This window comes from Sinocyclocheilus anshuiensis, unplaced genomic scaffold (assembly GCF_001515605.1).
Source record: "Sinocyclocheilus anshuiensis isolate Anshui unplaced genomic scaffold, SAMN03320099.WGS_v1.1 scaffold389, whole genome shotgun sequence".
Taxonomy (NCBI): Eukaryota; Metazoa; Chordata; class Actinopteri; order Cypriniformes; family Cyprinidae; genus Sinocyclocheilus; species Sinocyclocheilus anshuiensis.
In genome coordinates this window covers 459725-474101 of record NW_015536494.1, presented here as the reverse complement: position 1 = coordinate 474101, position 14377 = coordinate 459725, and the positions used below count along the sequence as shown (strand labels likewise).

The following is a 14377-nucleotide window of genomic DNA, read 5'->3' as shown; positions in this document are numbered from 1 at the left end:
TCATTTTTTTTTATGTTTTAAAAAAAATCACATGTCCTCTTTTTTACTTCTCATTTTATGAGAAATGTCTTTTAATTTTACACTGGACAAAAAAGTTGTCTTTTTATGCCGTTTTGTTCATGCCAAAAACATTTTAAAGGCTACAGATGTTGACCTTTTTTTGCAATTTTTATAATACTCCAACAGAGCAATTGTCAATTTATATATATATATATATTATACTTGTTTTGAGCTGGTTTATACTGTGTGGAAGCTTATTTCCATATTGGGATTTAAAAAAAAAAAAAAAGGTAATTGTGACTTTTTATTTTACAATTTTGAGGGGGGAAAAAAAGAATTGTGAGTTGTAAACTGAATTGCAAGGGCAAAAAAAATCAGCTTTTTTTTGTTTTTGTTTTTAAGTCTGTATAGCTCATTTGATTTGTGATATGCATGCAGTGGTACACAAGCTTACTGTCCTCATACTCACACAACACTTCATAGATCCCACAGTGAAAATGAAATACCTCTGACTGCTATACTGTATGTGAAAGCACTCTTTGATTTGTAATTCAGTAGGTTCATTCTGTACACTTATTCTTGCCGCAAATTGCTTGTTAAATATGATCAATAAATGCTGGAGTCTGTGGGTGGGAATAAAATTGAATATCTTGAAGAAGGTTTTCAGTCATATGCAGATAGTATCTTCCTTTAGCCTCACAGTAAGACTCTGAACAAGTATTGCTGCCGTGGTGTTCTGAGCTTCTGTCTGCACAATGTATTAAACGTGTACTTTTACAGAATTCTGCCCAGTTCAGACAGATGTTTCCCGTTTGAACTGGCCAAATCAATATTTAAAAAAATGTAGGACATTAAATACAAAATGTTGAATTTGTACAATATATACACACAGGGGAGAGAGCTGTCTTTTGTAATGTTGAAGTTGTTTATTAAAGGAAGAAAAAAAAAGTTAATGTGTCTGATACCGTTTGTGTTGGTTTTTATTGTGTGGGATATTATTGTAGTCTTCCAAACTGTGTTACCCACATACACTTTCATAACCTATAAATAATAATTAGATTTATTTTTAGAGCTGTCGGGGCGGATTTCGCGGGAAATTGCATGCATGCGTCATGTCCGTAAACAGAAACGTAGCAACACTGCTAGTAATCTGAAACCGTCACAACGAACGAGAAAAATCGACCATAGATCATTAAAAACGGCAACATTAAAAATAAAACCCCGCTTGTTCTTTTGTTGTTTTAAACCTGCTCTTATAAGACGTACACTCATTATCTGTATCCATGCGTTCACCGGTGCCTCGAAGTTGAACCACATACACGAGCTAAGAGCAGAAGCGCAACCGCACCGCAGCACTCATCTGTCGCAAGACGCGTGCAGTTTGATTTTTTTTAACCGCTAGAGGGCCAGATGTTACGTGTAGCTTTAAAGTGTTTGTTTCAGTCATCATTTTTCAAGAAACTTTTAAGGCACACTTTAACACTAGCCAAATAATCTTTTTTTGAGCGTGAATGGGGACGATTCAAAGAAAATTTAAATGAGCTATATTCTTATTAGCAATTTACAAACAAAAAAGAACAGACTTCTTCACCAGCAAAATAGTCGGACCACGTTGTCCAGTTCATTTGATGAAAACGTACAGTGCATTAATATTAACATCAACATTATACTCAAAAACAAAAAGATCTAATTAATGATTTAAATAACATTTAATTGGTGAAATAAATGTTCTGTGATAAACAAAATGAAAGTTAAGTTCTTTATCATGCATGCAAAATGAAATGTAAAGGACATTTCTAAATTACAACAGAACACATAGTACAAATTGATATCTTTAATAATACTTTGGCAGTGATTACAGTCCTTCAGCTTGGACTATTATTATTACATGACGTCAGGTAAGGAACTGGGGCAAAAACTTTTCTGTTTCTATTTTGAAACTAGACTTGCTAGCACTGGTAAACCTCAGTACAGAAACAGACATGATCCAAATTCAAATACAACTGAGCAAGACATTTAAAGGATAAAACAGAAAAAAACAATACTTTAAGATTCTCTAATACATAACACTGATCATGTTTTCCACACACAAAAAGAGTAACAAGCAGTTTATCTACAACCATTGACTAATTAAATTGAGTTTGCAGATTAAAAAAAAATAAGACAATAGACTACCATAATCATCCCTCAAACTATATACGTGTATATATATATATAACTTTTTTGTAGGTCACTTTGGTAAGAGCATCTGCCCAAAATAAATGCAAATGTTAAAACTATACACGAAAAGTGTTTTACAATACTTCACAGGTTTAAAATAGATTGAATAAAATATTTTTTGCAACAAAAAAAATTAAATGATTTAAGTAAACAATTGTCTGGACCAAACTCAACCGGCAAACAGCAGCACCATCGATGGCAAAAATCACAGTCATCCTAATAAAAGACATTTCAACAAGCATGAGAGCAGACGGTTAAAGGAATAGTACATAAAAAATGGAAATTTGCTGAAAATTGATTCACCCTTAGGCCAACAAAGATGAAGTTGAGTTTTTCTTCATCAGAACAGATTCAGAGAAATTTAGCATTACATCACTTGCTCACCAATGGATCCTCTGCAGTGAGTGAATGGGTGCCGTCAGAATGAGCATGCGTTTGGACAAAATCTGTTCTGATGAAGAAACAAACTCATCTACATCTTAGGATGACCTGAAGGTAAGTAAATTTTCAGCAAATTTCATTTTTAGGTGAACTATTCCTTTAAGTGAAAAGGGGTGATTCAATACTGATTGACTCTCACTGCGGTTTAAACATCTCGTACAGCTTATCAAAACAAAACGGACACCAAAGTGGCAGAAGCAGGGCTCAAGAAAAACACATCTGACCTTCACAAAAAATAATCATTGCTGTGTACATACACACACACACACACGTCAAAGACAGGAAAACAGTAAGGCGATGGAAAAACGGCTGTTATCTCATATCTCTCACTGTTTTGGGAACTCGAAGGACTTTGTAAATGTTGTTGTGAAAGATAGTGGAGAAGTGAGGACGTGAATCCCGCCACATGACAGTGCAAAGTGGCACTTTTCCTGCATTCTGGGCATCCTCCACATCCCAGATCTCAGGCATGCTGCAACCGGGCCTGGAGATGAAGAAGAAACACATGTGACATAAAAGAAATTATCATACAGCGGTATTAATTCAAAGTATGCGGCACTTACTTGGAGCGTCTGGTGCACCACAAGTCCTCTAAGATGAAATAGTCCACCTGCAGCATTAATAAGTTTCGCTTCACTACCTCAGCTGGCTTTCGGCTGTACATGGCATATATCATCTTTGTTCTTTCTCTGAATAAGGACACAATGAAATCAAACTCTTTACAATAACAGAACATTATTAAAGGATTAAATATTAGGATAAGTACCTACAAAATGTATGTTAAATCGTGTCTACCTCAATCCTGCGTCTTCATAGTGCGGGTGGTTCACTATGGCTCTTCCTGTGGACAGTTTCACACTCGCCATAGTGGGCATTGCACCAGCAAACACAGCATCTACAGGAATATTGCATGGATGCAGCAGTCAGACACTGGTCACATGAAGTGAGATGTTTCATTTTGTGCAGTTGAACAGCAAAAGCTTCTCACTAGGCCTTGTGTTGTCCTTGATCCACTCCAGGAGCTCTTCCTGAGGGAAGTTACTGAATTCTCCTATGATGTCCCATTGACTCTGCAGGTTGGCGACTCCTTGGACTGCCATGATGGACAATATTCCCACGACTGTCAACTGGAGTTTAAACTTCTCTCCTACCCAGCCGAACAGCTGCAGATGAAATCAAAACATTAGTCACACCACATTTTTCATTTAAAAGCTCTTGCTCAAATCAGCTTCCTTGTAATATGGAGATTTAGGGGTGAACGATAGAGCGTGAATGGTCAGTCACCTGTCTGGAGCAGATCAAACAGGACATGATGCACATGTGAGGAGTGAGGAAGAGCTTCAGTCTCATGATGAGCACAGCCAGCACTGCAAACGCCACCAGCTGCAGACTGTGATAAACCAGCTAGACACACATCACAAGATAAACACAGCCTCTGGATATCAACTTGTACGCCATGGGTCACATGCATTTCTTTATATATATCAATCAAAACAAAAAGCGTGAATCATAAAAAGCTATACATAACAAAACTAAAGCATCTTACCACTCCCTTTGCCAACATCTGGGTCCTGAAAAATGGAAGAGCAAAGTTTAAATTATTTATATTATCCAAAGAAATGTAAATATATTCTACTGTTTAAAAGTTAGGGGAAAGAAAGAAAAGTAAAAAAAATAATAATAATGAATAATTTTGCAAGGACATACAGTAAATTGCATAAAAATGACAGTTAAGACACGTATAAAGTTACAAAAGATTATATTTCAAACAAATTATGTTCTTTCAAACTTTCTATTCATCAAAGAATCCTAAAAAAATCTACCATGGTTTCCAAAAAATATTAAGCAGTACAACTGTTGATAATAAATTTGATAAGAAATGTTTTGTGAGCAGCAAATCAGCATAATAAAATTATTTCTGAAGGATCATGTGACAGTGAAGACTGTAGTAATGGCTGCTGAAAATTAAGCTTTACCATCACAATAGGTTAGATTTAAAAATCGATTTAAAAAAGAAAACCGTTATATTAAACTAATAATATTTCACATTATTTCTGTAATTTGATCAAATAAATTCAGCCTTGGTGAGCATAAGAGACTTCTTAAAAATGGTAGTGTTATCTTTAAAAACAATTTTCTTCTATAAAGATAGAATAAAACTGAATAAATCTATTTTACAAATTTTTTTATTTTACTGTGTAATTTTTTTCCCTTTTATGTAACATTTTTTTCACATATTTTCTGTTCATTGTTCAAATCAAGCATGCCAATGAAGTGCTGAAGATATATAGAATACTTACTGCTCCATTTCATCATCCTCTGACTTTTCTGTCTTCTCATTTCTGAGGAACCCAATCATGTCCTGTATAGTCTGTACTCAGGAAGCAAAAGGAGGAAGCATATGGAGGGAACTTTAGTATGTATATTTCCTTACGCTTATGAGAAAAGGCTAAACTCTAAACCAACTGATAAACACCAAACTGACAGAAAACTTTAAACCTAGAATATTGGTGCAAACAGATAAAAGCACATATCAAAATGTAAGAGAGGGAAATCATCCATTATCTAAGTGAAAACAACTCACCCTTCCAGCAATAAAACCCACAATCAGCACGTTAACTGGAAGCAGCATGGTTTTGATGTACCGGATGAGAGTCTGCAAACAAATCAAGTACAATGAAAAAAGGAGAAACGGATGACTGATTGCAAGGAAATAGATCACATTACCCACCTCTGTTTCGATGAAGTCAAACTCAGCTGCACACGTGTACATCATTGTGTCAAAGTCTTTGTAGCTTGTGAACTTGGATTTGATCAGACTGCTGATGTGGGCCTATATTTCAAAACAAAACGAAAATGTCAAAAGCCCTGCGAACTGTTTAACAGACCCCTGAAGCTAAAGCTAACTGATGTTCACAGCAAGAGAAAACAGCACTGCTCTCGTTTTACTCACATCATCTGATGCCCCAAAAATCACTGAGAGCATGAACTTCAGAATGACAGTGGAGACCACCCATGCAAAGCACTGCATGACCTAACAAAAACACAATTGTTTTTTGGTAGTCAATTCAGGCACATTTTACTGATGCATTAGTCAATACTGGTGCTCTTACCCATGTGAAGAGTCCAGGTTTGAATATACCGACCAAACGATCCCTGAGTGCAATTACCCCCTGAAATGAAAGCAGACCAACCAGTAAAGCTGACATGTTTCTTCACAGTATGTTTGTGTTTGAGGTCACCTATTTGTATGTACTTTGTACTTACTCATGGATACTTATTTGGCCAGACTATGGCACTATTGTGCCAACATTTTCTACACGAAACAACATTCCTCATATCAGCTTCTGGTGTCCTAGAAACCGATTATACCTCCCTGTGTGCTTTCCTGAGCAAGCAGCAAATGAGCCCTTACTCTGTCCAACTCACCCAGATAGAGACCAGTGAAGAGGCGTAGAAGGACGTCAGCAGCATCGAGTTCCCGAACATCAGAAGAAAGCAGACAGCCAAGGAGATCTGTGAGGAGCAGTCAGTTCATCAGTGAATCAGAAAGACAACATGAGCAATATTGTGGCTCCATCAGTCAAGTCTAGATTATGTTACATTACCATGTGTGTCACTAAGACAGACTGCATTTTTGCCGGACTCAGATATCCCAAGATGTATGAAGCAAAAAGTGATGCCACCTATAAAACACACAAACATTCTTGTCATAGCATCCTTTGCTATCTTGCTGCAAAACAATTTTCTCATAACAGATGAAATTGAAAAGTGTATTGCACGATATTCCTGAGACATGCAGTCATGTTAGGCTGATCTACGGTAGGTTTTCTTCAGGCAAAGTATCATTACAAATGACTCTGGAGGTGAACTGTATTACATTTCTATTAGGAAACTATCAACACTGTTCAAAAGTTTGGGGTCAGATTTTTTTTGAAAGAAGAAATTAATACTTTTATTCAGCAAGAATGCATTAAATTGATCAAAAGAAACAGTAAACATGGAACAAAAGATTTCTATTTCAAATGAACTGTTATTTTGAACTTTCTATTCATAAAAGAATCCTGAAAAAAATGATCAGTTTCCACAAAAATATTAAGCAGCACAAATGTTTTCAACATTCATATTAACAAGAAATGGGAGATCCAAATCAGCATTTTAGAATGATTTCTAATTTCTGCTGAAAGTCTGAGAAAAATCAACTTTGCCATTACAGGAATAAATTACATTTTAAAACACATTCAAATAGAAAAGGTATTTTAAATTGTAAAAATATTTCACACAGTTACTGTTTTTACTATAATTTTGATCAAATAAATACAGCCTTGGTGAGTGTAAGAGACTTATTTCAAAAACATTTTAAAAATCTTACTGATCCCAAACTTTTGAAAACTAGTGTATTTCAGTCAAACTCTTATCAGTGGATGTTTAAGGATGAAAGGTTGCAGAAGCTAAATGCTACATTCAGCTGCTTTCTATACTTTCTTCAAATATCAGCATAAAACACAAGTGTTTGGGTCAGCAAGCTTATGATCTTGTCATCTCTTCCACCACTCACCTGAGTAAGTAGAACAAACTGAGCAAACTGCCATGGCAGCATGAAGAAAATATTGGAGATTCCCAGAGCCATCATGGTGTTCTTGCTTGGGTTCCTTGTCCTTACAAAATAAAAAAAATCCAACAAGATTAATTTTAATTGTACGAAATAATCCAACTTTGAATGTATAATCATAAATAATATACACATAAGCAGCCTAAATACACAAAGATTGCTTAAATATGACTGGTGACCACATAATATTTAAAAAATCTTAAAGGGTTAGTTCACCCAAAAATGAAAATTAGGCTCTGATTTACTTACCCCAGAGGGAAATAAAAAGCGCCCATCCATAAAAAAAATGTCTCACACGGCTCCTGTAGCGAATCGATGCAGTTTTGTAAGAAAAATATCCATATTCAAAACGTATTAATCACTTTAATCTAGCTTGCGCCAGCAGTTGTACACAGAAGCAGCTCCGGGAGGATGATGTATGAGTTCAGCGTTGTGCATGAGCCGGTGAGTCTCGTGAAAACCAATGTTTGTTAACAGGAGCAAAGGAAGCAAAGTTTCTTGTTTTGTTTTGATCTCTCCCCTGCGCTTCCGCGTGCGTCACTTCTGAGCGGCGCATGCGCAAAGCCGACCTCCTTGCGTCATCCGCCCAGTGCTTCCAGTGTACAACAGTGAGCGCAAGCTAGATTAAATTGATTATTGCTTTTTATATATGGTTATTTTTCTTACAAAAACGCATCGATTCGCTACAGGAGGCCTTTGTTCACCCCCCAGAGCTGTGTGAGACACTTTTGTTTTATGGATGGGCGCTTTTTATTTCACTTCTTTTGGACTGAAGCACTGCAACACCCGCTGACTGCAATGATAGAGCTTGGAATAGCCAGGACAATTTTTAAAATAACTCAGACTGGATTCGTCTGAAAGAAGAAAGTCATATACACCTAGGATGCCTCGGGGGTGAGTAAAACACAGCCTAATTTTAATTTTTGGGTGAACTAACCCTTTAAGTCATTTCAAAGTATGAACAAAAAGAGTGAACATGAGCATGAAAGGTTGAATACGAACATGAAATTGCTATGATTACACCAAACTTGGGAAAGAAAGCAAGTTACCGGAGGATGTAAGTGAGCAGAAGCATCTGCAGAACTAGGAAGGGGTAGGAGAAGCTCTCTCTCAGAGGTGGTGTCCACATGACCCGAGTACTCTGGGATTCAAGGGTTCAAAAGAGAGACAGAAAGACTGTAGTGGGGAAAAAAACATTCGCTAGAGATGCTCAAGAAAACAATCTGCTTTACCTCTCCATGATTAAAGAAGAAACACAGAACTGTAACAGTGCCACCCAGTCGACTGCCACTATAAGAATAGCCAAAGAAGTGTGTGCATGTTATGATCTAGCTTTTAAAACCATGCTATCAGGATCAACTCATTTGCAATCAAAACTAAACTCAAAAGATGCACTTTCTTCCATATCAATTAAATGACTCTGAGATGTTTAATCTACGCTGCATTACCTCAGATATGTTCCATAGATGAAGAAAAGGCTCATCATTGCCCCATTTAACAGGAACACAGATGTGACATAAAAGTATGCGGGATCCCCCAGACCTGTGGAAAAGCCACTCAAGTGAAATATCCGTGAAATTAAGAACTTTTGGCTGTCAGTCACATAGTGAATAAAACAGCACCTTCTGCTTCCACTTTTTTCTGCAGCTCAATAACACTTTACAAAAATAAATCTTCCCTTATGATGAGTGTGTTAGCAGAAGTGAAAGTTGCAAAAAAAAGGTTCAAGACCTATTTCTAAAGCATGCATTTTCATTACAACAATGAAGGAAACTTTTCTAAGACAGCAAGACAAATTAAAGGTGACTTTTATAAAGAAAAACACAATTAAATGAATTAAAAAGTCGTGAATACTTAATTTGTGGGCCACAATCTAACTAAAATGAGTCATTTGAATATCATGTGTGGGGCTCTACAGTTATTTACAATGTACTGTACTGCAAATGCTCTAAAATTAAACAACAAATAGATGTGTGGGCCAAACAATGGATACTTATTTGACATTTGGCTTGTCCAATACCTTCACAACTCTCCACTGGATCTAGACCCTCCCCTCTGTTGATGGTCCAACACATCTTAGTAGGGATCCCAAAGAAATCCATTGTGCTGGTGTACGCTTCGTACCAGCTGGCCAAAACCACCTGCAGTACAGAAGAGAGCAAAAAAGATGGTTAACTTAAGAGCTCAAGACTTTAAGCAAATACTGTGGAATAAAAAGATTTCACTGATATTCAGAAGATGCCAAAGAACTCATCTCACCTCAGGGTACAAGTTAAACCTCTTTAGAGTGTTTATCACCAGAGGGTATTCAGTGAGCCGGTCGTTCATGATCATATAAAGACCGTCCATGAAAGAAGGAGCCTCAATGATGGTCTTAAAGTACGAGTAATACAGTCCCTAAAAAGACAAAATAGCATATGCCGCTGTGAGACAATTACCAAATTTAGCAAGATGTCAATTAAAGTTCAAGCTATGTATTTAACAAAATGAGTTGCAAAGTGAAGGAGAGCTATATATAGGGCTAACTCAGGATAATACAGAACCAGTCCTCTAAATAGCAAAAAATGTCCCAACCCTATCCGGATAGACATAGTATATTATAGTAAATTATAGGGCTGGGTTTTGACACAAATTTCACAATTCGATTTGATTCTCATTCACAAGCTTGCGGTTCGATTCGATTACCAATTCAATTCGATTCAATATCGATTATTTTGGATATATATCAGGGACAGTACATGCCAAATTTTCTCAAGGAAAAAAAATCTCTCAACTAATGCTGTAAAATATACATGAGAGTCAGTTGAACACATAGTAGAACACATTACTATAATATTGAAGGTTAAAATGGACTGATTTGTTAAAATTACACTTAATGAAGTTTTTAAAAGAATAAGTTACAATTACATAATAATATTTCTACTTCATTTCGTTTTTTTTAAATATAAACAGGTTGGTGTCTGTCATAAAAACCTGATGGATTTATTCAAACATAAATTAAACACTGAAGAACAGTCAAATTTATAATGAATATGTTATATGGTGCATATATTTAGCAAAATGCCCCTCTCTACAGTTTATTTTTCTATCTGACTAATGAGTTTATGGTCACCAAATATGTTTTTCTGAGGTAAATGTGACGTTACGTGACATTGTTGTTTATAAGCTTTTATATTGACGTCTTTGAGCGGCTGAAACACTGATTGAGCGATTACATGAGCCAGGATACGGCTTGTAAAGTTATACTTTTTCTTTTAACTTACCTTTGGATGCTTAGTCATGTTTATTTTGTGCTGAAACTGGTATTAATGTGGAGATTATCAGTTCACGTGCACCTCGCGCTGCTACTGAAAACAGGCTAGACTAATCGATTCTTGGGATTTAAGAATCGATATCGTTCCATAAAAATGAGAATCGATTAATATCGAGATTTTTTTACCCAGCCCTAGTAAATTATATAGTAATCATATTGGAAATGTTAAAAAAAATAAATAAATAAATAAAAAAAAGAGGCAAAAATAACCATCTCCGTTCGAAAGGCCATCTCCTTTTCCAAGGATGACATGTGGGAAAAGTGTCTGTCATTTTCAAATAGATGTGAGAGATGATACCTGAGAAACACAGGACAGCATTTATTTTGTCACAACAAGAGGAAATACTCTATGTTCAGAATTTAATGGGATAGTTCACCCCAAAATTAAAATAAGCCCATGATTTACTCACCCTCAGGGCATTCTAGGCGTATCTGACATTCCTCTTTCAGACGAACACAATCGCAGTTATATTTAAAATAGTCCTCCTGGCTCTTCCAAGCTGTATAATGGCAGTGAATGGTGCCCCTGTTTTTGAAGCCTGAAAAACGGCATCCATCCATCATAAAACTACTCCACACGGCTCCGGGGTGTTAATAAAGGCCTTCTGAAGCACACTTAAGTGATATTGATTTTGACAAATTGACAAAAATATTGATTTTTAGAAATTTATAAACTGTAATGCCCAGCTTCCGGTTGCTCAAGCAGGTGCATTCAAGACAAGGCATTCAAGATGACGTAGGCGTAGCGGAAGGCGCAACCTAAGCTCCCGGGAGAGAGTGACGAACGCGGTAGCACAGATGAGAAAGCAAAACAAAACACCTGTCACAAATTAGTACTACAAAACAAAGATTCTGAGTAGGGCTGCACGATAAATCGCATGCCATTATCATGCGCATCTCGTCAGTAAAGCTGGTTCTGTGACTAGTAGTAAATCTCCATCACGTGCTTTCAGATGGAGCGGCATTTAATACACAGAGCCGCAGATGAATCGCCTTCGATTATGAACACGATATTGCGTAGCTTGTCCGTGAACTACGGTTCTGTGTATTACATGCCACTCCATCTGAACGCATGTGATGGAGATTTACTACTAATCACAGAACTGGCTTTACTGACGAGATGCATATGCGATTTAGCCCTAATTCTGAGTTGAAAATGTCGGAGGATTTCGATATAAGGCAAGAGGAGAATAAATTTTTTGCCCAGCCATATTTGTTTGAACCAGGAACTCCGCGAGATGGAGGAGGCTGCAGCAGTGGCGGCACAAACTACAGATGTAGTTCATGTGGTTTTCATGTGCTGTAAACAAAACTTGGAGCTGGAGATTAAAGTTTATAAATCAATATTCTTCTTACACTAACGCATCGTTTCGCTTCAGAAGACCTTTATTTACACCCGGAGCCGTGTGGAGTAGTTTTATGATGGATGGATGCAGTTTTTCAGGCTTCAAAAACAGGGGCACCATTCACTGCCATTATACAGCATGGAAGAGCCAGGACAACTTCAAATATAACTGCGATTGTGTTCGTCTGAAAGAGGAATGTCAGATATGCCTAGGGTGCCCTGAGGGTGAGTAAATCATGGGCTAATTTTCATTTTTGGGTGAACTATCCCGTTAAAGTTCTAAAGCTACTTACCAGTGTAAAAATCCCACAATAAGAGCTGTGGAAATAAACACATCAGGTTAGGTGACTGTCCAAAGCCTGATCGCTACGTGGCCACACTGCAGGACTCTGACCAACTAGAATGAGTCTCTATTAGATGATGTGGTAGAAGTTGCCTACTTTAAAACAAATTAATAGTTCTGATAAATTATTTTAATCAATTAATGTCCGTGTTAAAACTGAGGGTATTTTACATCTACTGATAAACAAAATGTGTTCATGTGTGGTCATCATTGGTTAATAACTGAAGTTTAATTAATGAAATTTGCAGTGGTGGACGAAGTACACAAATCAAGTACTTGAGTAAAAGTACAGATACGTATAATAAAATATTACTCCAGTAAAAGTAAAAGTACTCCTTTTTCAATTTTACTCGAGTGAAAGTACAAAAGTACTCTGTAGTGAAGTAAAAAGTACGATCTTATGCTTTGGAATGTAGTGAAGTAAAAGTAAAAGTTACTCAAAATAAAACTACTCCCGTAAAGTACAGATACTTGAAAAATGTACTTAAGTACAGTAACGAAGTAAAGCTACTCCGTTACCGTCCACCACTGGAAATTTGATTGGTTGCTAACTAGAGTTAACATGTGAGCATTCACCAATAACCTAAAGTTTAAACTGGTCATTTGGAGTTGTTTAAGAATAAAATCGAAATGAGTTCTACACATTGTTGGTTGCTACAATACTGACACCGAGAACATTTTTTTTTCTTTTTCTGATACTGAGAACATGCTAACGTAGATGCTAATCTGAATCACCGTTAGCTAACTAGCGGCTAAGAAACAAAGCCTTACCGAGGACCAAGACTGATATTCCTCTTGCAAAAGCGGACGGGCTCAAACTTAATTTGTTTTTAATGAACCCCGCAAAAACTCCGTTTTTACTCTGAAAAGCCGAGCCCTTCCCATCTTTTGCACGCTTGCTTTTCCCCGACACTGACTGACTCCTATCCTTCTCGCTGCTCTGGTCCTTGGCATTTGGTTTTCTGGTTTTAACTACCATGTTTTCATATTTCTATCTGTAACGGGTGAACGACAGGAGCGTAGATAAGCGATAAAACCAGTCGTTTGACTCTTCCGGACACCTCACATCTGTGGTCTTGTACAGTTTCAGTGTTGTGGGACTTCACTGATCTGTTGAATGAAGCGGCCATCGCCCCCGTCTGGACGCGGCGCTCAACTGTCAGCTGGTCGAGTAACCATGACAACGTGTTTCAATAACCTGTGGTAACCGTGGTAGAGAATTTGCACATACATAAACTGGTATATTATATATAGGGAATCGTAAGGAATTTAATGATTAATTACGGTTCCTTAACGCTTCCATTAACGAATCTGTTAGTAGGCTATTTTTTGAGAACTATATAAAGAAATGAAGAAATGAAATTACTGTCATTTTATGTGTTCAGCAGTCTTTTGCCAAATAATAATATCGTTTGCCCAAAGTATGTTCACATAGAGTTTAAAGCCTTTTTATAGGCTGCATAAGAGTAATCCAATAATTGGCCCTTACTAATAAATACTAAGTTTCAAGTTTAATTTATTTCTAGAGCATATTTAAAAACAACAGTAGTTGACCAAAGTGCTGTACATAAAGGGTCATAAAACAAACAAAAATAATAAGGTACTGTTACTGTACATAGTATTGTACATTACAGATCAGAAAAAAAAAAAAACAGCAAAGAGAAAAACCACAGCTCTCAAACTGAATTAAATGCCAAAGAATAAAAATGTGTTTTAAGACTAGTTTTAAAAGCAGGCAAAGTTGGGGCCATCCTCACAGACAATGGTAATGAATTCCAGAGTTTAGGGGCAGCTACTGCAAAGGCACGATCTCCCCTGTGCTTCAGTCTTACTCTAGGGACGGCCAGCAGCATAAGGTCAGCAGACCTCAAAGACCTGGATGGAACGTGCAGTTGTATGAGATCAGAAAGGCAGGTTGGGGCTAGGTCATTTCAGGATTTATAAGCAAGCACTAAAACCTTAAAATCCATTCTTAAACGGAGCAGAAGCCAAGGAAGCCAATATGGGGGAAATATGTTCCCATTTACGCGTTTGAGTTAAAAGTCAAGCTACAGCATTCTGCACTAACTGCAATGTGAGAGAGAGGCCTGGTTGAGACCAACA

The 14377-nt window shown here is 36.9% G+C and overlaps 1 protein-coding gene across 1 annotated transcript; it reads right to left on the bottom strand.

The window, feature by feature from the left end:
• Positions 1-2704: 2704 nt before the first annotated feature.
• Positions 2705-13253, bottom strand: dpy19l1l (dpy-19-like 1, like (H. sapiens)). The gene is made up of 22 exons (XM_016482906.1): positions 13046-13253; positions 12225-12249; positions 10797-10884; positions 9533-9670; positions 9294-9414; positions 8722-8815; positions 8506-8563; positions 8323-8414; positions 7220-7319; positions 6270-6347; positions 6091-6177; positions 5775-5834; positions 5615-5695; positions 5393-5494; positions 5246-5317; positions 4962-5032; positions 4208-4232; positions 3946-4065; positions 3650-3824; positions 3457-3556; positions 3225-3350; positions 2705-3145 (listed from the first exon to the last, which is right to left on the bottom strand). Exons 1-22 carry the CDS (start codon positions 13251-13253, stop codon positions 2974-2976), a joined length of 2193 nt encoding a protein of 730 aa, XP_016338392.1. The 3' UTR covers positions 2705-2973.
• Positions 13254-14377: the final 1124 nt, after the last annotated feature.